The sequence below is a fragment of the Zootermopsis nevadensis genome, unplaced genomic scaffold (genome assembly GCF_977971745.1).
Source record: "Zootermopsis nevadensis isolate Lab colony 2312 unplaced genomic scaffold, Znev_1.0 Znev_ptg000015l, whole genome shotgun sequence".
NCBI lineage: Eukaryota > Metazoa > Arthropoda > Insecta > Blattodea > Termopsidae > Zootermopsis > Zootermopsis nevadensis.
The window spans coordinates 2860326-2884759 of record NW_028259147.1 but is presented as its reverse complement, the minus strand read 5'-3'; the positions used below and the strand labels follow the sequence as shown (position 1 = coordinate 2884759).

Sequence of the window (24434 nt, the reverse complement as noted above, 5' to 3'; positions counted from 1 at the left end):
TTCATAAATTAACTCTTCACACTGAAGTTTAAGCAGATTCGTTAACGCGAACTGTTCAGACTAAACTTGTCAATGAATCTCAAGAAGAGAATCAAATATCCAGGAATAGAATAGTTTGCTTTTAGTCTGGGAGTTTGAAACACCTGACAGTCATGGGTCCGTTGCTACATTGCACGCTAAAAGTTGTGTTACGATTTAACTCCACGGATGTAAAGTTCAGACGTACTCTTTCTGTCGACAGTGATTTAACGCCATATTTAATTACCGCTCTCCGTTTATTTAAATGAACCGATGTCGTGTAATTTATATCTTTCAAAAGTCACTATGAAGCACTTTTCTTAAGCTGATCTCCACAGATTCAAGTAAACCCAGATCAAAAGGATCACTGGGTCTGTCATTTATCTTTTGCGTAGTATTGAAAGAATTTAAAGACGATTGAAGTGTTTAGATGTAGAAGAAATAACACAGGACTTTTGTATACAGAGTATTTTATTTTAAAAAGTTTGACTGTAAATTATGTTCTCCCGAGTTTAACTCCATCTTCATGTTGGTCTTCAGAGTTCTGACACCGTGGTGGGTACCAACATTACGGGGCCGTAAACATGAGTACAGTATGTTGGTACCCACGTTACAGGTTTATATGGCGTCACAACCCAGAAGCCCACCATGGGTGTCTTCATCGCCATAAGAACTTTGAATTTCATGTTTAAGATCATTGAGTATCCCAACAAAGAAAAAGTGTACTTTACAATCAGCGCAGTCCTATGGGTTGAACGTCGTGTTAACCTAGAAGACTCTATGCTGTGTAATCGCCATGGAAACCTCACATCTTCCTCAGGCCTATGTTATAACCAGACTATAGGTAAGATAGCGTTCTCGTTTGCAGTAAGAGAACGATTCGATTTTCAGAAATGATTCTTTGGTGTACTTTCTTAAATCTCTTGCGTTAATGAAGTGTTATATTTCACAAGTTAACGCCAGACACACTTTTCTGAAGCTTTGAATATCCACCATCTGTTGTGAAATCCACCCAAGACGAACCTGCCATGTCATTATTACTCGTAAACAGGACGTCACTGTGAGTTGCGTTTGCATATAGGAGCATTACTAGGCGATTTGGTAATCTGATTTTACCTTCCGCAGGACATTATTTTAACAACCAGTAGAGCCTGTTATGTTCAAAATTGAATGATCTAAGTATAAAAGTTTGGAAGCTGCAGGCACAATTTCCCGTTTGACCCTTTAAAGCAGGAACTCATCTACATAATATTTTAAGAATTCAGTCCGTACCGCGAAGAAAACACCACACTTTACCATTACAAAGATCAGCTGGTTAACGCTGTTTAAGGAAATAATCGCTGTTAAATACGTTAGATAGAAATGAGTTTAAGTCAGAAACTTAAAATTACAGGATGAATATAAACTCTTTAATTGCATACGCATAATTTAAACTTTATAAAGTGGAACATGGGAGTTTAGGAGGCATTTTCACTTTGTCAGGTTTACACTCTTGTCACTGTTGTGAATAAGCCGTGTGTCGCTATGGTAACGGAGGAACTGTTGATTATGTAAGACAGATATTGTAGTGACCCAGTGCTTACACGAGTGGGCATTACCAATGAAGTACAGAAAGTATAAGAATTAGTAACGAAGGATTTGAATATTCTTATGAGCTATGTTTTCGGTTAAAATAAACTATGATTTTTATTATTTGTAGCATTTCCGCCTTCCACCCTGATTGATATATTGAAGGGTCATTCCGCAAGAAAGTGTTACGAAAATGTGTAAGATGATTACCTAGGAAATATCAACAATTTGTAAATATGGACTGACAACAATGGTCAGCTTGTATGCATTGTTAAGTTACCTAGGAAACGTCATCTGTTTACTCGGCATTGTTGTGTTACATTACTGCCGTCAACAACAATGGTCAGCTTTTATATGAATTCCTACGTGCATTGTTATGGTACCTAAGAAACTAATTGTTACGTCATCTGTTTACTCGGCATTGTTGTGTTACATTACTGCCGTCAACAACAATGGTCAGCTTTTATATGAAATCCTACGTGCATTGTTATGGTACCTAAGAAACTAATTGTTACGTCATCTGTTTACTCGGCATTATTGTGTTATATTACTGCCGTCAACAACAATGGTCAGCTTTTATATGAAATCCTACGTGCATTGTTATGGTACCTAAGAAACTAATTGTTACGTCATCTGTTTACTCGGCATTATTGTGTTATATTACTGCCGTCAACAATCCGCTTTCGTTATTGCCGAAAGAGCTGAGCTGTGAATCGCTTGTAGAAGAAGTGCGTAGTAGAGCAGATAATTTTGTGCTGGTAAAAACGTTTCACAATATCACAGGTACTTATCTTATATAAGAATTATTAAGAAATCTATTGTTGCGTTAATTTGTTGCGTCATACTATGTACAAGATGGATGACATTGAAGCTAAAAGACTCCATAACGCAGAATATATGAGACAGTACAGAAAACGTAGAAAAAAATATAAATATTAAATAATGAACCTAAAGTTCCTAAAAACTAATGCTGAACGTATGAGGGAATATAGAAATCGCAAGAATCAATTATTATGTTGATGTCAAATCCTCAATGTAGTAGTACTAGATCAAAATCTTGTATAGATATGGTGTTTGCACGATATGTTGATACTCTAAAATGTACACATTTTATAACATATTTCAGCTACCACAGACCCATCTTAAGCGTAACTAATTGAAGGTAGGCAGTACTGTCTTACTCAAACTTTAATCAATTGTAAAACGTGTATAAAGGAAATATTTAGAATAAAGCCTATATATAAACTCCTTGCCGTATAGACGTATTTACGTCAAATTCTCCGGAACCGTGGTTCCACTATCACTTTTTATCGTATGCAAATGGCAAGAATTTTGTTGGCCTATGTTCAAAAATAAAAAAATAAGTCAAAATAATAAATTAGATTAAGATAAATATTACCCATGTATTTAATATATAGCAGAAATTAATATGTAATGAAATTGGATCAATATAAATCATCTATGTCTGCTCTTCTTTTATCATCAAACAAACAGCAAGACTATAATTGATTCTTTTATACGTTTTATTCAAACTCTTTCTGAACACCTGTTGTTCACCTTCGGGGTTGTATGTACGTCATATTTGTCTTTTTATCTCCATTTTACAACAATAATAATTCAATTCAATTCATTTATTAAAGTGTTTGCTAACAGCAGGGAGCCAATGACAGGAAAACCTTAATAATACATAAAAATAATAATAAAGTAATAATAAAATAATTAAAAATATTACAAATACAAAAGCAAACAGATTAAACTAAATATATAGATGTACCGTATTAGGTATAACAGCCAATTATAATATTAATAATTGAATACCATTATAGAATGACAGAATCTTGAAATTGTTACATAATATTCGTTAGCTACTCATTGAAACTAGATCAAATGGTAGAACAAACAGAGTTTGTTAATTATAGTTTACAGTTGCATTAAAAACATTGTCATAGCTTCAATAATTTACAAGGCTGTTTATATGAAACCCCCTAAGGGTTCTTTTATGTGATTATGGAAACGCCATTCGTGTCAGATACGTTCAAACAATGAACTGCATCATTGTAACACTTTGATGTTCGCGTCTGCATTTGAAGCCATAGCTCGTCTAAATAATATTTAAGAATTCAGTCCGTACCTCAAAGAAAACACGCCTAGTCAACATTACAAATATCATAGAGTCAATGCTGTTTAGATAAATAATAGCTGTTTATTCTTAGAATGGTATAAAGTTACTGATTGTTAAAGAACGACAGATGGTACATATAATTACCATTGGGCTCTAAATGGTTGGTATATAAAAATTAGAAAGGAGACAAATAAAGCATTTCTGATATCAGCACCGATGGTTTAATCTACAAGCTTCGTTCTATCGCATAGTGTTTGTGATAAACTTCTTTGAAGACACAATTATTTAAACAACCATTTGGGAAATAATCACTATCAGATGATCGTTTATATTTGTTTTTAATATTATAACATGCTAAGTTTTATCCTACAAGTTTCGTAAGGCTCGCTTTAAAAATACAAACTTGTATAATTCGACAACAAATCAGCAGATTGCGTAAAGACGTGGGTTATTAAAGACGTTCCCCTGATACCGAGCTCCAGCTAATTAGGATAAAAAAACTGTGATTTGGCTGTGTTACTTATCTTGAGTAAAATGTCGGCGTACGGTCTGTTTATCCAAACTCCCCTAATTTGGTGCGGTCTATATTAATGCTGTACAGCAAACATTTGAGATGTTTTTGGCCAGGTTTTGCGAATTTGTCATCCTTGAAGCACCGCACGGAGCTCAACCTAGGCTCCTCCCCACTACCTTCCTCATCCCTACCTTTTCTTGGCCCACAGTAATATGTTAGGTTGCTGCTTGCTAACTCTTGCCAAAATAATTAAGAAAGTCATCCCTGGCGGGCTAAAAGTGTCCGCTGTGAGTGAACACCGCCATTTGGCAGCGTCCATGTTGCCCGGGGCAACTAACTAACCTTAACTTAGCTGCTATGTAATTTGGGCAAGCTACAGGTTGGAAATGCGTATTTGTGCCGCTGTTAGGTAACGCGGGTTACATCATGTTGAGAAATGCACTAATAGCCGGTAAGAAATCGGCTCTAAATTTGGTAATTTAAGATCTATTTTAAAATATTCATGCTCAAAAATTTGGGAACGATTCAAAATTGCATTCACGAAGAAATTGAGACCAGATTAAATGCGGGGATACAGCTCAAAATTATTTCCCTTTCCGTTTGCTACCTGGATTCTAATGATTAAATTATACAAAAAAAAATATAGTCCTATCAGTTGTTTTGTATGAGTGTGAAATTTGGCCTCTTACATTGAGGGACAGCTGGGTGTTGAGGAGAATATTTGTACCTAGGAGGGTTGGATTGACAGGAGACTGGAGAAAAAAATTCGTGTTGAGGAACTTCATGAATTACGCTCTTCACTAAATATAGAAAATTATTAAATCAAAAAATGACATGTGATACCCATGGATTAGATGGAAAATGCTACGCAATCTCTCAACAACAAAAAATAACTGCAATTTAATTTCCACTCTATAACAGGTGAATGAGCTAAGCTGTGAAAATAATTACTGTTTTAATAAGTCTTTAAACATAAAGATGAAATTCCGCGAATGTGTTTACGTATCCGACTTTTTTCAGACGCCACGTTGTGTGGTATATAACACATACATCCGAGTGTTGGCTAAATTCGTCCAGTTAGTTGAGGAACAGTTAAATTTGGATTTAAATTGTTTATTTTGGCCCCTCAAATGTAACTCAGACACGGACTATGACTTTATTTCCGCTGTGTCATCATATCCTAACACTCAGTACCCATGGACCGAGAAAAGCATTTTTAGTAGAAATGTATGTACGTATTCCTGGCTGTTACCCCACGCACACATGTTATAGAGCTCAGTGTTAACATGTTAATAGTGTTTTGTTTAAGATACTGTCGTAAGATGTTAAAATAATAGGCACAAAGGCGATCATATAACAAAATACCTGTTATTCCTCTGAAGAAATGAAAACGTGTATTTGTATTTTGCGGTTATTTCGCGAATAATGTCAGTCAGCCAGATCGGTCACGTGACCTTCCTCAACCAATCCCTTCACTCCACATGACAAAAACGTGTTGCATTGTGATCCAGAGTTTTGTATGTTGTCGTAAGTATTGGGCAATAAACGAGTACAGAATAAATCAACATTAATGAATTTTGTTGCCTTTAGAGTTAATAATAAAGAGTTTTGAACACCAACTTTCCTTCGCTAGAATGTAGTACGAAAAGCTATCACATAGTGTCGCTGCGCTGAGTAGAACAAGTTTGGTAGGCCTACGAGAGAAACGGTCATATACGAGTTCGCGTAAGATGTTGTCCGCATTGAATAAGTATTTTCATACTTTCGTAATGATTAGTGTATGATATTTTCTGTTAGTTTGTATCTTATATGTGTTGGTGTAAATAGATTATTGAATAGTGCTGTGTGTAGTGTCTTTTTTTATTTGTTTGCAAACTCGACTTAGTATTCGTGGTACGTCTTCCGAGTTCCAATCTAATGCTAAGAAGCTTGGACGGTGAGTTTCACGCTATCATTTCCGGTTTGTAGGATTACGTTTTTACTGTTAGTTATTGCTCATTAATATGAAGAGTGTGATTAATTGAATTGTACATGTACGCTTATAAAGTACAAATTTCGGTTGAGTATTGTTTAAATATTAAATTTCATATGTGAGGGAGGATCTGTAAATTTGTCAGCAACATTCCTTTGTTTGTGTGTGATAATCAAAGAATCTTTTAAGTTTTCTGGGTGCATAATGAAAGTGAGAATTGTGGTAAATTCGGGCGAGTCACATATTAAAGGATCATTGAAAATGGAGTCATGTGATTACATTTTTATTTATGCCATACTTCTTTTTCTTAACTGTAAACATTTTGTGATTTCATGAATGTGTATTTGCTGTACTCTTATTTTAAATAAATGGTGACTTTTCACCAAATTTCACATTTTTTGGGTGTTGATTGTTTTGTATTTGAGGTAGGATACTTTCCATAACCTCAAATTTTTTGTTCTGCAGCTGGGTATTGTGACATTTATTTTTATCTTTTATGGGTTACAGATCGTGCTGTTGGTGGGAGTTTGTTAATGTGCACTAGAAGAAGGTTTTGAAGACCATCACAGAAGTTGAAAGGTAGCTTAAGCAGCCATGGAAGACGGACATGCGAAAACTGTGGATGAGGTTTTAAATTATTTCTCTGTGGATCCAGAGAGAGGTCTTACACCTGATCAGGTGAAGAGAAATCAGGAGAAATATGGACCAAATGGTGAGTTTCAATGATTCTGAAATAGATAAATTTGTTTATGTTGCAAGTGTGCCTTTCAGGTATTTTCAGTATGCATTGGGTGAAGTTTAAAACCATTTGTAAGAGGTAATGATGTCTGGGAAATTATTATCTATCTTTTTAAATATAATTTAAATCTATAATAAGAAGCTAAAATGTGTTTGAGTACCGGATGTCCATAAAATACAATGAATTGCTGTTCTTTTATGAAGGTAAAAGTCAGTGTGAAATTGATCATAGACCTTAAATTGGAAACATTTTATTACTATATAAATTAAGCACTATTGAGAGCAGCAGTGTGGGATTATGAGTATGTTGTTCGGTCTGTATAAAAGTGATGGCGCGTGCTTAATATTGTTGAACAGGTAGCATTTCAGTTGTGGGTTTCTAGGTAGCAATGCTGTGTAATACTCCACGTAGTAACTGATATTTGGAGAAATATTTGTAAGCACTTACAAGACTACATTGCCCACAATACCACATTTGGTATACTCAGTGCTGTAATAATCTCAAATCCCATGTTACTATTTTTCCTTCTCGTCCGGTACGAGAAGGCGTGTCATTTGAGTCACTTCAGTTTGTGAATGTATGTAAATTGTAGTGTCTTGCTGGTCATATCATAAGACATTAGGTTACAGTGTTACAAGTATTCTGAAGACGATACCAAGTTGTGATAGCATTGTCAGTATAGTGACTAGCAGTGGTCTGGTCGATCAGAATTCAGTTCTTGACAGGTGCAAGGATTTTTCTCCTCAAATTTTGGTTGGATAGCCTGTTTGAAGAGTTCTTAAAAGACCTAGGCATAGATGGAGATGCAATATTGAAATTGGGCGTCGGTGTGTGAACTGGATTACATCTGGCCCAGAATAGGGACCAGCAGTGGGCTTTTATGAACCATAATGAATTTTTGGGTTTCGTGAAAGGTGGGAAGTTTCTTGTTTAGCTGCGGTGCTGCTGGATTGTGAAGCAGGCGCACTTACCTCCATTGTCGCTGCCAGACTTGAGAATATGTGGAGTTTCATCTCCACTTCCTCATAGTGATCTTACAATCCAATCCAATCCAATCCCAAATTTGTGGACATTGTTGACCATTCCTCCGTGCAAGAGATGTAAGACGTGTTCCATTTGTCTTTTTTCTGTAGTACCATGCAACAAGCTTGCCATTTTAGGTATGCTGCTTCTTATACAAGCATTTGCGCTCAATTTTCTATCATGAAATTGTGAGAACAATTTCCTGGCTCATAATATCATCTCTGTGCAGTTCCACAAGCTGGTGATTACAGTGTGTCCACAAAGTCCCTTCGGGGTTTTGAAAAATCATAGCGCGCAAACAAGTTGAGCTAGCCACATGCGGTTTGCGGCAGATTACATTGAAACTCTGGAAGTTTTTTACTGACCTCAGTAGACCTCGATGTGGGCTCCCTTGGTAGCACGGAGAACGTCCAGACGATATTCGAGCTCTTGCCATGTTCTGTGGAGCATGTCCGCTGGAATAGCCAAGATCGCATTCCTGATACGGGTCTTCAGGTCATCAAGTCTGTTAACTGGTGTTCGGAAAACACTGCTCTTGACATGACCCCACAGGAAAAAATCCTGTGGTGTTATGTCTGGTCAACGTGGAGGCCAAGGCATTGGACCGTCTCTGCCGATCCATCTTCCTGGAATTGTGAATTTAAGTTTTTGTTTGAATTTCATTTCCTGTAGAATTGTGGCTGGAAAATTAGAGACACAGAGGTAAATGAAACAGTGTTTTTCGTCTCTTGACTTGTTTTCAGTTATTTTTGTGGAAGGTCATGCATTCTATTTAAATTATTTCATCTTCCTCTTACAGACTCTGAATGTATATTCGTAATGACTGTAATAGAGTCTTAAAGGAACTAAGAGACTTGTTCATTTACTCGGTCGATATGGTTCTGATATTTCTATAGGTGATTTGTAGTCGTGTCATGATGTCATACGTATTTTCACGTTGTTTTTAATTCTGATCAGGTGTCAGAGCACATTTTGATGGGTAGCCATTTCACAACTACTTTCACTCTTGTGAATACGGCTTTCTTTCGCTTTGAATGCATATCGAGTTTCGAACAATCATCGTACAGAAATAACTGTGAGATATAGATCGAAGCCAATCATTCGTCAGAAGCGTCGTAGAATGACCTTCTTTTCACTATTAATTTTCTAACTTGGGTTATGATTACATAAAATATTATGACTTTAACTTGTGGTACTATTTTTTGATGTGGAGTGCATATAAGTGTTAAATTAATTTTAGTAGAAAATTATCTCTAAATTGACAAGACTCACATTATAATAATACATAAAAATCATATTTTAATTGTTCACCTAAATAAAAAAATTTCACTGATTTCTGTAGCTGCTGTTGCCATAGTAACCAAATTTAAGCTCCTCATCAGGCGAGCTTTAAAGGCTTAGAATATTATGGTCCGATAGCTTTATCAAAGTAAACAGTGTGCGTTTTACAGGCATTTGGCAGAAGGGATTATAAATGGCGTGCATAAACGAGGCCGTATCGACATAAATGAAACTTGTCCATTCTGAAATGATCAGCGGAAGTAAAGCTCGGCACTGAACTGATCATAACTGAATAATTATGGTTACAAATAACTCTCCTGTTATAATAAACGAGCATTAAATTTTCACCGTTAGTTGATACTTATTCAATTTGGTATTGAATAAATCAACAATTAGTACTGAGACCTGTTATTGCATACATTAAAAGGAAATTAAATTTGACATATATAGGCGTATTTAACTTGTTTAAAGCCTCATTGTAATAGTCACTAAATTAACAGGATAAAACAAATCTGATTTCAGCGCAGTCTAAATTGAATCAGGACCTCTTTTTTTGTTTTTCTTTGTTAATTGTCGTAGTCTTCACTTGAACCATTTGTTTTTGCGCAGAATATGTTGCAAGTTTACGTCAAGAAAATCTTAATTATAAATTGGCCTTTAAAATTGTCTGCTTTAAATGGTGGCTCAATGCACATGAATGTAAAGTAACCATTGTGAACAACGCTAATGATCAACGGCCTAAACGTTACTTTGAACTGTGAACAACCTTGGGTTTCCAGATTTGGAAGAAATTTCATAGTATTCGACCATGAGTCTTATCAAAGTGATGAAGATGTTGGTGAAATGTTTCTGGGTGATGACACAATGTTAGCTTGTGTGTAGATACCGACGTTTCGGGGAAACATGTTTTCTCAATCTTCAGAGTATCACAGCTGAGAACATTGACAGCGAACGAAAATGTGATTCAGCACTTTTCTCATTGAGTGACAGAAAATTATGGTAATTTATTTCTGTGCGTCTGGTTCAGTTTTAATAACATTCTCAAGAAGTTCATAATGAAGTGTAGGTGACATGTAGCCTCGATTTGACTATGATACCATTAAATCTATATTCTCCTATTCAGCGTTTTCTTTTCACTGATAATATCCAAAGTATGAACCTTGTACCGACGAGAACTACTGTTGTTATAACACGATGACTCAAGTAATTCGTATCGTGCATATCTTGAGCTGTATATTTCCTTTATGTCAGTATTTTTCCGGTAACGTAACAGTCTGTGATAAAGCGTGTGAATTGACTGTTGTACTAACCGTGGACAGCGTAAATTTGTTCGGTCCGTGATACTCAGTAGGTACCGGAAGGCGCTGACTAAATTCCGTTATACGAGTTTGCTGGAAACTTCCCTTCTTAATGTAGCAGTATCGCGCAAGAAGCCAAATTGTTTTCGGTTCACACCTTAATACAGTTTATGTAAGATTCGTATTTCTCGATAATGTTCACCCATCTATGCGTGGATTTCCCCTGTGTTCTCCCATCTATTTTATAAGAAACGTACAGCCTCCGAAACTTTAGAACGTTTGTACACCTGAGGATGGTTCATTTAGAACCGAAACATGTAGTGTAAAAGATGATGCTCTAATGTAAATCGAACATTTCGATAGAGAGCATCATTTTAATATATTTTTAAATATTTAAATGTTAATTGTAGTAATATTTTAATATTTAATAATAATATTTTATTGTGATTAGACTGATAAAATTGAACAAGTATTAGGAATATTACTACAAAATTTTAAGACGTCCGTCTTCGGGGTTGTAGCGCCATATTTTCTGGTAAACGTCTACCAGACTACACGGCGATACAACCCATAAGACGGCCATCCTCGGGACACATCGCCGTGAAAATCACAGATCCTGCTTATTAAAATTTGTTGGCATATTTTACAGTTCTGACAAAAATCGCTGATAACTTCGCTTGAAGGCCTCTCCATGCGCTGCTGCGGGTGGTAGGGACCCCAAGCCAAGTGGGGAATCCCCGACTGTGACGTCACTTTCACAATTTAAAAAGGTCCATTCCCGGTGAACGTGTAGCAGTTGTTACGTCCTTCATATGTTTTCTGAAAAGTCGGCCATTTGCTGCACCGCGAAAACTCTACGACGAATCTGCAGTCCCATCTGTGAAATGCAGTGCTCGGTACGCATGCGCTGTCTACTACAATAGGATGATTATTCAAATGGAAACAATTGTTTCGCTGTGACATACTTTGATGCCACAAGTTGTTGTCTTCAGCGTTGAATTTCAGCTTCACGCCCGCATGTCGTGTGAATGCCACAAGCGCCCAAGCAACCAGGTACACGCGTTGCTGCTGATAACGGAGTAGCCTACAGGGTGTGCAATGTAAAAACAGCCCAACAACTACGGTATATAAATTAAGTCAGAAGCGGTCAGTCCTCAAATCAAGGTCCATCCTGTAGCTTGTGGGGTTGTGCAGGCACGAACATGGTGTGTTCATTTTCAGTGAATGTTTAAATACTGTTTAGATGGTTTAAAATGGTGAAGATGCTTCAAGGCCAAACACACTGTATCTGTGGAAACAGAACGTCTTCCTGTAAAGTCACTGAACAACTTTGCATAATCTCACTTGGGCGTTAAAAATGAGTGTAGGTCCGTAATTTTATGTTGAAAGGACTTTGAGTTGGTCGGCGACCTGACACGTGACACGAAGCATATGTGTCTGTGGTCACATGCTGGGCGTTGCTATCCCACTGTGAAGGGGCGGGGAGAGTTTTGTAGGCCTGGTGCTCATTTTCCAGCAAGAAACCACAAAAGCTTAGCCGAAACCCAATCGCTTTTCGAGTTGCATCACCAACTAAAATGGTTTATCGACTGTTTCCTGGGTCTTGAACGGCGTCGTAGTGACAAGTTTCTTTTGCTGAAGGGATCCAAAATAAAACGAGAACCGTGATGAAAGTTTCTGAAAGCATCCATCAGGCTAAAACGACGCGGAATGCTGCCCTCGGGCTTATATCTTCAGCCTGATATATCTCGTCCGGACGCCGCTTGGGTAACCCGAAGAATGAAATGCCCACAGACATCCTCCCACATTAGCCTTTCATTTCTTTGTGCCCGTAACACTTTGGAGCTCAGCGGTAACTATGTGTACCATTTGCTTCAATTGTCCACAGAGTGTGTATTCGCGGATTAAGTGAAAGTGATTGTGTCCTTTAGCAGCATTAACCAATTCCCCGGAACCAGGATAAAAATGGCTATAAATCATAAAGTTCTGGAAACCAAAAACAATTTTCGGATAGTTCTCAGAAATCGTGTTCTTTGATATTTTTTTATGTGAATGTGATACAGTTTCGCTCAGTTAACAGAAAATATTAAATGCGAGCTTTTATGTAGCTGTATACTTAGTTTATTACCACGGTGGTCTAGCGGTTAGAACGCTGGCCTTGTAATCCTGGGGTCCCGGGTTCGATTCCCGGCGGTGCCCGAATTTATAACTTGTGTTGGGCAAGGCCGTGGTATAAGCAACACGGAGTTTTCCTCCGGGGGCTTCCCCGGTTTCTCCGTGGCATCCCAACAATTACTCCATTCACACACAGAAGAAGGCAATGGCAAACCACTTCTGGATCATCTGCCAAGAACGTATATGAACAGGTCCCAGTCCGAGAAAAGGATGGAAGGATCCTGTTCATATGGACCTGTCGTCAGACAGAACACTAAATAATAATAATAAGATGAGGTGGTCTAGCGGTTAGAACGCTGGCCTTGTAATCCTGGGGTCTCGGGTTCGATTCCCGGCGGTGCCCGAATTTATAACTTGTGTTGGGCAAGGCCGTGGTCTAGGCAACACGGAGTTTTCCTCCGTGGCATCCCAACAATTACTCCATTCACACACAGAAGAAGGCAATGGCAAACCACTTCTGGATCATCTGCCAAGAACGTATATGAACAGGTCCCAGTCCGAGAAAAGGATGGAAGGATCCTGTTCATATGGACCTGTCGTCAGACAGAACACTAAATAAAATAATACTTAGGTTGTAATTTCTGGACTTACGCCCTTTTACTGTGGCAACAGCGAATTGATTATTTTTTAATGGAGACTCGTGTTTTCTGTTGAGGTAAGGACTGAATGTATATTATTTATGTTAACGTGTTCCTTAAAGGTTAAGTACCGCTCATGTCAATGAAGGTGTTGTGCTGAATTGTTTACGTGATCGACCTGTAAATAGTTAAGCTGATTCTTTGTGAGACATGGCGTTGAGAAGGCGACTCTAAAATAAAATAATATGAATTGTGCTGTAAAGCGATACAGACATTATGTCAAAGAGTACTTTTAATTACCCTGAGGACGAGGGCGAAGATGGTTTTCCTCATTAAGCCGACGTTTGAATAACAAATTGGGTTCAAATTGGCTCGTATTAACACGTGTATTGTGTCGATCGCGTTACGTAGTAATGAAGAGATGATTTTCATTATCAGCTTCTCGTAGTGATCTCTATTTCAGGCACGCTGTGTTACCGGTTATTTTGTCATTACAGACGACCAGGCAAAATGAGGTTCATAATTTAGTAGGATTTAGTTTGTGGCGGAAACTGTTGTCCATCTTACTGTCAGTAAATCCGTACGTAATACTGACCTAAACCATTTTTCTCTCGTGAACTCTTGCTGGAAGATGGCTGTCTTCTGGAATAGTGTCGTAGGTATTGGCCGACGTTACAGAGGAGCGTACTGCCATCATCGTCATCCTGATGATACAGGTGATAAACACCTCTGAAACTGTGTAAACATTGCCCGAGTGCGCTTTGCCAGTACGAGACGTAGACATTGAATTACGTTGTCATATTCAGGTTAAAAAAGTGAAAGGAAGTGATATGACGCATTTCTATATTAATCGCCATGTCACTTCGCAGTGACACGGAATGGAACGGACGATGGATTTTTATACAGTGCGTTTACTAGGCAGCGCAGACCTTGACTGGTCGGCGATTTGGCGGTAGGAGCGACCGCGTTCCGGCTGGGTCCTTGCTCGCAAGAAAAGACTTCCGCTGTATTGAATATTTTAAAGGTTTTATAGATCAATGTTTGATGCGTTAGACAAACGTAATTGGTTACTATATTTACGTAAAACTTGAACATACTCGCATATGAATTGCAATTAACTTGTTTGCGTCTAGAAGTTAAGTGATTGATTGGAAAATTTTGTAATGGAAGGGAAAACGCAACTTGATATGTACTGCCAGTATACAGAAATATAATAGAAGAAAGTTGAACGATGTCCAATGCGCTTGGTACTTGCCAATAAAAATAAAGTAAGAAAGAAGTCCATCAACATTTCTTTTAAATCAGCTATTAAAAGTAAGCCTGGCTGCATTCCAGCTGGGTGCCAGGGATGTAGGAGCAGGTCCTCTCTATCCGCGTTACTTTCATGTTCACTGTCCAATTTTTATGATGGTCAGTATACATTGGAGTCTTGTGTTTCTTTTGTAGTTTTTGGTCTTCTGAGGTGTGGCGACCTCGAGGGTGAATTTGAAAATTAATTCTTTCGAAATGTTATCTACCCACATGTTCATTCGGCCTTACGACCCCGAAGATCAACATCGACAAGAGAAATCTCCTCGAGAACCTAAAATCTGATGCGTGTATTTCGTCTGTAGGAGATAGTTGTTCCTGAAAATATGTTTATCGACGGTAAAGAAGATAATATTTTATGGAAGGACGTACGTCGCGTGTAGTAGACTCTCTCACCTTCCCCAGTGACGTAGGAATCAAGGTCATCCTGGTTTCTAGGGCGATGGTCACGCCATTTGCGCAAAAGTTGAATCTTACTTTTCGTCGAAATCGCTTTCTGTTCTTCGTGAAACATGCAACTGGTAAAAAAAAAATTCGTGACTCGGGAAATGTGACAAATTCCAATCTGTCGACAAAACAGCTGGAATTACCACCGCCCTTCCGGTTTCAAGCGTCATATGCGATACGTCTGCATTAATTTAATATGGCCGGCCATTCGTTTCGACGTTTTGTGCCTGAAGGGGTCCATGTGCATTAGGTAGGGTTTTATTTTAAATTTAACTTTATGTGTTTAAAATTTCAAGCGATAAAATGTGTTGTTACTTCAGTTGAATTTTATCTTATCTACGCGTGGGTCTAGCACACTAACCTGTGAACTGAATTAATTTCGGTGTATTCTTCTATTGTAAACTTCCATTGCATAATTTAGCATTAACTGACTGCAACCAAATCTTCCCGGAACTGCCTGTGCTCATAAGAGTTACGTATAAGGCCGTTGGCCTTCTTACAGAGACCTTGAAAACTGATACCTTATCGCGTATTTACTTGTCAGGTTGACTTAACCACACACTGAACAAAGTATGGATCTTCGACCAAGTAACGAGGACAGTAAATTAGTTGTGAAGTTGTTGGTACTGGAATCACGTAGGCTTATAAGAATTGTAGTAGAACTTTGGTTCCAGTGTGGGAGTTTCCCTTATCTTGATCTGGGGGGGGGGGGCTTAAATACCTCACTCGGCGACGTCGGGTTAGCGTGTAAGGTTGAGCGATCGGCTATTCGACATTTGACATTTGAACACTGGTTTTGTTATTTATTTTTGTAACCGTGATGGCCTTCGCGGATTGCGATAACACTGGAACATTTCTGTTTCGATGTTGAGAAGAAATTGATATATATATATGTGGTAAATTGTTTAAGATATTGTAGGTGCGTCATATTGTGATTTTATTTAAAAATAGTATTAAAATATATTAAAATTGTCCGTCAATCACAATAAAGTAATATAAGATAATTAAATGGTTAAAATATTATCCTTTGTTCCGTATCGAGTACTCCATTTACATATCGAGTACTCGATACGGAACAAAGGATAATATTTTAATATATTTTAATACTATTGGTAAATTGTTTTATAAAAGTGTTTATATTTGAATCTTTTCTTGTCTTTTTTTTCGCTTTTGCTAAAAACAACTATTGTGGTATAATTGTAAGATTTTTCTTTAAAAAATAATGTTGTGGGAACAATAATTTGTCCAGGACTCGAGGTTGCCTTTGTTTCGGGTGTTAATGTGGATGACGGTACATGGTTTTTGGCTTAAATTTGACACACGACCATTTGGTGGTGTTCAAAATGAAGCAGAAATAGTTGAACTGGTGGTTATTTGCTTGTGACTTGTTTTTTTTTTAGATGGTGATACGTACTATTTTGAATTTAAGTTGTGAGTTCAAAAGTGACAGATGAAATTTGCATTTGTACTTATCGTATGACACGTTGAATGAAGTTATTTTCCGTGTTCGGGGTTTTTCCTGTTACGTTTTCAATTCCGTACTGTTAGCAGCGGTAAACACCCGTGCGTACTTAAAAACCTGTTCAGAGTTTAGGGTTTTAATCACAGTTTATGCTTACGTAGGGAAGAACTGGTTTGCTGACGTCATGGCATTGATCCATTATCCTGGTTTGTTGACGTCACTAGCTAACGCGTGGTACTGTGCACAGATGATGTCATAAGAGCCCTTCCCACTTTTTTTCTGTCTCAGGAAGTCCTTCCTTTTGCTATCTGCGAGCGACACAAAGTGGACGTAATTGTTATATTTTTCTCTTGTCCAGGATGCCAGGTCTGAAATGCTGTTCATTGTCTGTTGAAAAAAAAGCACGGAATCCCCTGTACATTTGAACTGTCTGCGCAGAGTTGCCTTTATCCAATCATTTATTTTTGGCTTTCCTGTTTATATTTCGTGTTTGGCTTAGCAGCGCATGCGTAAGTTAAGAGGTTTCGTTTCTTTACGTGGGCAGGTTATCTTCTTGGCTGCTACGACCATTCATGTGGGAATTCTGCAAACGTCATCGAATTACGTTTAACCAGAGGGAATTTTTAAGTTGCTTTATTCTCATTCATAATGCTCTGTACTCAGATTTCACTATGTAAAGTACGAAAATTGCTGTCTTCTGGGATGTTTCGCCATGTAGTCTGGTAGTTTTTCGACGTTTCAGAGGTCCTTGCTGCTGACTCACGACGTTTCGAGTCATTGGTAGAATGAGGAAAGATCATTTGCTCATAAAGTTTTAATAATAGCTCGACATCTCAAGTGAATCTTTATATTTTGTGTTAATGCGTGTTATTAATGGATTTTTCTCTTTGTTTTCAGAACTGCCAGCTGAAGAGGGTGAGTAGAATCTCGTTTTATACTCCTAAGAATTGAGCATAAAATAAGGAGGTAATTTTATAAAATTTGGGGCCCATGTAGTGTTCATTCATGTTCTTAAGGCATAATTTGGTAACTTACATTTCCAAATTTATTTATTTTTGGTAAAACCGAATAAGCAGTTCTAGCTTGGATCTTCTGTGTGATTTAATCAGCAATTAACTGTGTGTAAGGTGGTTACTAAAATTTTAGTTTTTGCTGCGTGTGTAGTTTGATAATCACAATGAGAATAGTTTTCGTAGTTGCTGAAAGAAACACACACACACACACACTACACGTGCTTGTGCAGATTTGCACCTTTCGTTGTCATACGCCACATAATGCAGATGTCCAAAAAACTACATTCTGTGTTAGTGTTTTCCATAATGTAACAAGAAATGTACTTAGAATTTGTGCGAAGTTCCGCCCCGTGCATCTCCGAAACGCGTTCGAGCATTTCAGGTTTCAGAAGGTACCATGATCCTGTATTTCAAGGCTTCAGCGACTCCTTGAACTGAAGTTTTCATGTATGCCCAGAAAGAACGTAATTGTCATTGAATTTGGAATCCAGGGGACCACGGAACATACTAGAAACTTTTATTTCGAACAGAGTCGCTAAAGGGGCTGTGTACCGCCCGTATTGGAAATCAAGTCCCTCTTTTTTTTTTTTCAAGTTTTTGGGGAAAGATTCCTGATCGACTGTCCTTGACTTGCCTCTGGAGGAAAAGATGCTAGTAAAATGCTAAATTTTATGATGTAGTCGTTGGACATCAAGGCAAGGTCAACACATGCAAACAGATTATTATGGCAGCTTTCGAAAACGTGACGCCTGGAATTCTCGAACTTGTTTCGACGTCTGTCGAGTTAACGTGTTGGTCGTTATCAACGCTGGTAAATGTAAGACGTCATTTCGTGTCGTGGAAGTATGAAAATCAACACCAAAAGTAAAATTTATGAACATTCTGTATTTAAATTTATCGCTTTTACGTAATTTTAAGTCTGTTTGGTTTTTGGAACTTGCCTTCCATTTTGAGGACTGCTTAAATTTAGTAACTCTTATGTGATGAACATTTTCCTTCTACTTTATGCTAGCAAAGCCTGTTCAGAGGTTTAGAACCTCCGTCATAGTTGGCCTTAACATTCTACTGGTGCGTACGTTTTCCCTCTGACGTGGTTCGTCATGAAAGTGATCTCGTCTTGTTGCTGCATCCAGTTTACCTGATAATTTATAATGTACTCAGCTATCTCTGAGGCTTGCAGCCTGATTCTGACATATTTCCGGTTTGTCGTTTATGGCGTGACATGACAACCAATAGTAACCGAAGAATCTGTATGCAGTTTATATTTATCTTTCGTCATTCTTTTGTCATTGCCAATGTTTCATTTCTAAAACGTAAGCAGAGTTTGGATAAAGCATTACGATTTAGTATAATCAGTACGAGATATATTGTAAAACGTTATAAATGATAGTAAAATATATTTTTTTCGATTTTTGACTTGCTGTTTTCAAAATCGGCGTTATTCTGAATCGTCGCAAATTGAACCGGCGCAAATCGAGGGTTACCTGTATTTACGAACGAGAGTAGATTAAGTTAGGGAGTTTTTTATCCGTGCTGGTATCGTTTTATGTTCCCATCTCCTGTCAGAGAAGGTTAAAATATAAAAAAAATAAACATTTTTACTCAATTTTTTGTGGGTGTCAAACTGGTATTTCAGCCAAACGAAAATGTACAGATCGATAATAGAATGCGGTGAGAACTTGATCTAACAGGAAGTAACGGAAGATTGGGGAAAAAACTGCATATTTAACCGCTTGATAATTTATAGTTTGCCGTTTAAGATAACGGGCTTATTAAATCAAGGAGGATGAAGGCCAGAGTTCTTCAGTTCAGTTATCGCTGCTTTGAAATATTTTTCTGTAAATGTTTCTAGTTTTCACTCTGTGACCACGAAAATACGAGCACGTGTGTTTTGTGGTACGTTCTGCCATTAGAGAAATCGTATTAAAAATGTATTATCACTAGTCAAAATATAATAGGAAGTAACAAGGTGCAAATGAGCGACGTCCTACGGAAGCCGCCTCAAAATAAGCATCTTTCAAAAAATATCTCGTGCTTTGATTTTTGAGACGTCATCAGTAACCTACGTATGGCATTTCTCAAATTATTCCAGGAAGCATCCAACCTTCGTGTGTCTTGAGTTCATGATAACCGTTACTTTATACGCTTACACAGCTGGACCTAGAAATATGTCAGGTATTAGAATCGTAACATGTTTTAGTAATAATAAAAATATATGTTAATAGTAGCATCCGATGGTGATGTTATTATACGAGAGAGTAATTAATACGGTTGTGAATCGTTCTCTTAAAATAACTGTGAGTAGTACTTAGGCCAGGAGTAATTATCGCTGACAAGGTAGTGATGAGTTAGCCCGGTTCAGATTTCGTGATTACATTCTTGATAATTGGCTTACTGTTTCGACTCGTAGATTTGAATTTTATTTTTCGATCGCATTTGTTTTCCGTTTGTCTCGTCTGTCTGCTGTCAGTAGCTCAAACTATATATATATAGCGTCGAATATAGGATAGTTAATGATTAATGAATTGCAAAGCGGTCGTAGCCTAATTTAAGGCATCTCTTTGTGTTTCTCACGAAAAACCTTTGTCAGGGTAACGAGTCTACGGGCCGATATTTGAACCCGGGACCTCTCGAATACGACGTTTTGTAGAATACCATATTGGAAATTTAATAATATATTATTAAAATTGTTTTGTATTGCAGTAATGACAAACGGAGGAGTGGAATTCCGAATTTTTTAAGTTTCAAATTAAATTAATTATTCGGTTTTGTCCGTCTAATCACAATTATATTTAAAATTTACAAATAAGATAATTAAAATATCATTTTATGTTCCACATCGAATAATCGATTTACATTTGGAACATTTTTACAACATGTTTCGGTTTCATCGAACCATCTTCAGGTGTAAAATTGTATCAATATTATTTTCCACAAAATTTTAAAATAAATGTTCGGTGTCTTTAGAGATCTGCACTGTGTAGCTTTGCTTCTCTGTCATAAAACAAGTTAAAAAATGACAAGAATTTTCTGTTAGAGTCGTGTTTTTCTTGACAGTTCTAGGGTTTGCGAATAGAATGAACTGTGGTCAGCGAGGGAGGGACATTGCGGTTTGATCTGTCAAAATCGGGGTTGTCATGGGAACCGGGAACAGCATTACAAAGTGTGCAGCAGTTGGTCTGGAATACAGAGCTCTAAAGTGGTTGGCGAAATACCCATTCATAACCTGAAACTCAGTTTTCGCTGCTTGAGGCGACCCCTCTGATCGTAGAAACATTGTCCAGAGTCTAAACATGGAATTCTCGTCTGCTTAGTCTGCGAGGAAGGCAGTTGTGTGTACCTTTGAAGGGTTACTTTCATTCTGATAAAAGAAGTAAACATTTGTAACACTGAAATTCCATTCCCTGCGGTTTAAAAGTAAGAGTTCTTTTTTATTGGCATTGTGATATACTTCTTTGATTTTGCATCGTAGACTAGACGAATAAATAATTGTGACATTCTTTGAAACAAACGTTAATCAAGCAAAATTGGCTTGATGACATAATTACAGGGGACTTCGTTATGTTATTTTTATTTTTATTTATTTATCTGTCTATATATTCAACGGTTTGAAGTGTTCGGAAGATCTGCTTCGTATTTAGGCTCGCGATTTCATCTCTTCGGAAGGCAAGGTACCCTGATTTTGGTTTTTCGTGTATTTTTCAAAGCGAAATACGAATATTTTCACCAATATCTCGACTTTCGTGCAGAATAATTTTGTTGTTTAATGTTTTATATAGATGTTATATTAACTGTGCTGCTTTGGAGTACATGTACGTGGTTGGCCTATCTTTGCAACATTGCATGGCAAGAAATATAAAGTTTGGTTATGAATCCAAAGTCCTTTGACGACAGCAAATGATCACGAACCAACCAACAGTGTTTTTTTCTGTCTCTGGATCTTGGGGAGGACAGGATTTAAAGTTTCTGAGAGTAGGCAAAACTGGGAGGGTATTTATTTACAAGGTCTGTTTTTCAGTAACAATGCTCAGACCTTGAAATATTCATTTGCTGTTTTAATGAAGATTGGTATTCAGCTGTCTTGTTGTGGCACTGCTGTTGAAAGTGTTACAATTTAAGATGCTGGTTGCGCAAGAAATGTGGAAGGAACGAACTTAAAAGGCGTATATAGTGTGTCCTAAAAATATGTATACACGTTCAGTGAATATAATTAGACATTTAAATAAAATAAACTATTACATACGTCGGCGTTGGCACTTAGTGAATAAGCGAATGTGGTCTAGGTGTTGAGTGTAGACCACACCAAATTTCCCTCGTAAACACAGCACACAGGGATTGGTAATAAGGTTAATTAATGTTCCGTATAAAATATGTATGCATCTTTTTTGGGACACTGTATTTTTTTTTTTTTCTTTCCCCCATCAGTCTTTCGACTGGTTTGATGTCCTCCATTTTCGCCTATCTTGCGCCAATATTTTCATTTCCACATATTTTCTACAGCCCACGTCCTCAAAAATTCCAATCTTTGTCTCCCCCGACAATTCTTCCCTTCAACTGTTCCTTCCATTACCAAATTAACCAATCCTGGGTGCCTCAGAATGTGTCCCACCATCGAATCTCTTCTTCTCGTAAGATTTTTCCTTCGCCTATCCTGTCTAAGACCAGCTCATTTCGTACTTTATCAGTCCACTTAATGTATTCAACATTTCAAATGCTTCTACCCTCATTCTTTCTGCCTTTCTCACTGACCATGTTTCGCTTCCAAACATATAAATTCAGAAAAATCTTTCGTAATTCCAGACACTAGTAGACTTCTCTTTATGGTTTGGAATAACGTGTACACCGTCACGAATTGTAAATTCTTTGTCCAACCCTGGACGAATCTTTGGATTCAGTTAAGCCTTCTCTGCGACGAGGAATTTTTTGTTGGTGAAACAAATACAAACGTTTGGATAATGGAAATAAACAAATACAAAGCATTTATTGCAATCATAAGTTTGTTTCTCGTCCTTTCGGTTAGTATTCGTGGTCGGTTTGTTTATCGGTTCGAGTGATAAACATTAGAGCAGTTTGTGACTGTGGAAAGGAGGTCGCTAGTGGCCCGCAGCTGTCTTTAGGGTCCATGCAGCAGGAGATTGACGTCAATTTGAAACAGAGCAGCACCTTGTGCCACCCACTCGTGCAGTTCGCTGGCTGTGACGTCACAGCGGTCATATTTTGGCCAACACGTCAGAATCGTTACGCGACATTTTCTGTCGTGGAAAATGTGTGATTTGTTTTAAAAGTAATTTTTCTCGGTGTCCTCAGCATTTCAACTCGTGGTAGTCTTAATTCTCCGCTTTATAGCTCCACAGGCTAAATATAATTTAACCCTTCGGAGCAAAAAAGCTCGTACCGCGAAGAAAACACTCCACTTCGCCATTACAAATATCAGCTGGTTAACGTTATTTAGAGAAATGATCGCTGTTTGCATTGATAATCGTACGAAATACACAAATACACAATGTAGCTTTGATTGTCATTATGAAAGCATATTTCCATTGAGAATCGTACGAAATACACAATGTAGCTTTGATTGTCATTATGAAAGCATATTTCCATGTACAGGGTGGGTGGGAAGTTGGTTATAACCTCAATATTTCCAATGCTTAGCGATTATTTAATGCCTAGTTACTTCCCACCCACCCTGTAGTTACCGCTCGGCTTGAAAGGGTTAAGACATCTTGGTGTAGGTGAAGTTCCTCTGGGTTAATATTTCTTGGTGGCTTTAATTCCGTGTCCGTCACTCCATCTGTAAAATTTCAGCCGAGTGACGATGATGAAATCGTGTTTGCTCAGAATCGACAGTTCGCAGATTTAAGCAGCCCTGACATAGGTGTTTCCTTGAACCTTGTCGCTCGGACTTGACGCGATGAGTGGACGATTGTATAAGAAAAAATCATTGGCCATTACTAAGTAAAATAATGTATTTTAATAGTAACATTTGGAGATATAGGAAGTGAGTTCAGTTACTTTCGAGAGTTGTCAAATTCGTCGTAGAAGATTTATTTCTGTTTTATTCTGGAATTGTGTATTGTATATGCTTAGTGGAGTAGCGGATATGTCAGGAGCTCTTTGGACCTCGGTGTGTTAGAGGTTATATTTGTTCCAGACTCAACACTGAAATTGTAGCTGGAGAATGAAGTGGTCAGAATTCGGTGCAAGCCCGGAATAATTATGGGATTACAGCTCGTTACGTCATATTGAACCCAAATTGATAACTACGCCGTTGTGTTGTCTTGTGCTCCCCTTATTGTGTTCGGGTTTGTCAATTTAAGTAGGGCAACCTTTTCTGAGTAGCAGTTGTCAGTTTTGGAAACCAGGAAGAAGTATATAATGGTGTTATGTTTAATTCAACATTTAACTCTTGAAATGCCACGGGCATGCTTCGACAGTCATTAACTCAATATTTTGCGAACGGTGCGTGTGTGTGATTCTCAGAATAAACAGCGATTATTTCCCAGGGTTTCGTCTTTGTATTGGGGGCACGTTGTGTTTTCTTCGAGGTAAGGACTGGATTGCTTAATATTATTTATATTGGTTTCAGTTTAAATAGATGAAATCAGTCTGGATGTAAACAGTTAACGACGAAACAAGTTTTTGTAATATCGGTCATTTGACAGTACAGATATTTTTCCATATCAGTGGTTGGCCGTGCATTCCGGGGGGAAAAACCGCATAAATGAAGGGCTGATTTTCCACAAGGACTCAGAACTCTTAAGATGATAGTAGTATACATTTATTCATGTAGAGTGTTAATATATTTTTGCCTAATGTTATGTTGACGTTTTATGGTATGTAGCTTGAATCGGCGACGCCCAGTTACGTGTTGCATACGACTTAACCGCGCATATGTGCTTATTAAAACTGTTTCAA

The 24434-nt window shown here is 37.7% G+C and overlaps 1 protein-coding gene across 6 annotated transcripts in view; it reads left to right on the top strand.

Moving 5' to 3' along the window:
• SERCA (ATPase sarcoplasmic/endoplasmic reticulum Ca2+ transporting SERCA) overlaps nucleotides 1-24434 on the top strand; it is a 52386-nt gene that overhangs the window by 2261 nt on the left and 25691 nt on the right. For 5 of the 6 annotated variants that reach the window (XR_015535228.1, XR_002542549.2, XM_022060325.2 and 2 more), the window contains exons 2-3: nucleotides 6703-6907; nucleotides 17404-17421. Coding sequence is in view for 4 of the 6 variants with exons in the window: in XM_022060325.2 (XP_021916017.2) it covers nucleotides 6790-6907; nucleotides 17404-17421 (136 nt within the window). In the remaining 2 variants the exon portion in view is untranslated. Of the gene's footprint in view, nucleotides 1-6135; nucleotides 6160-6702; nucleotides 6908-17403; nucleotides 17422-24434 lie in introns of those variants that run through there. The other variant, XM_087349047.1, reaches the window with a different exon arrangement.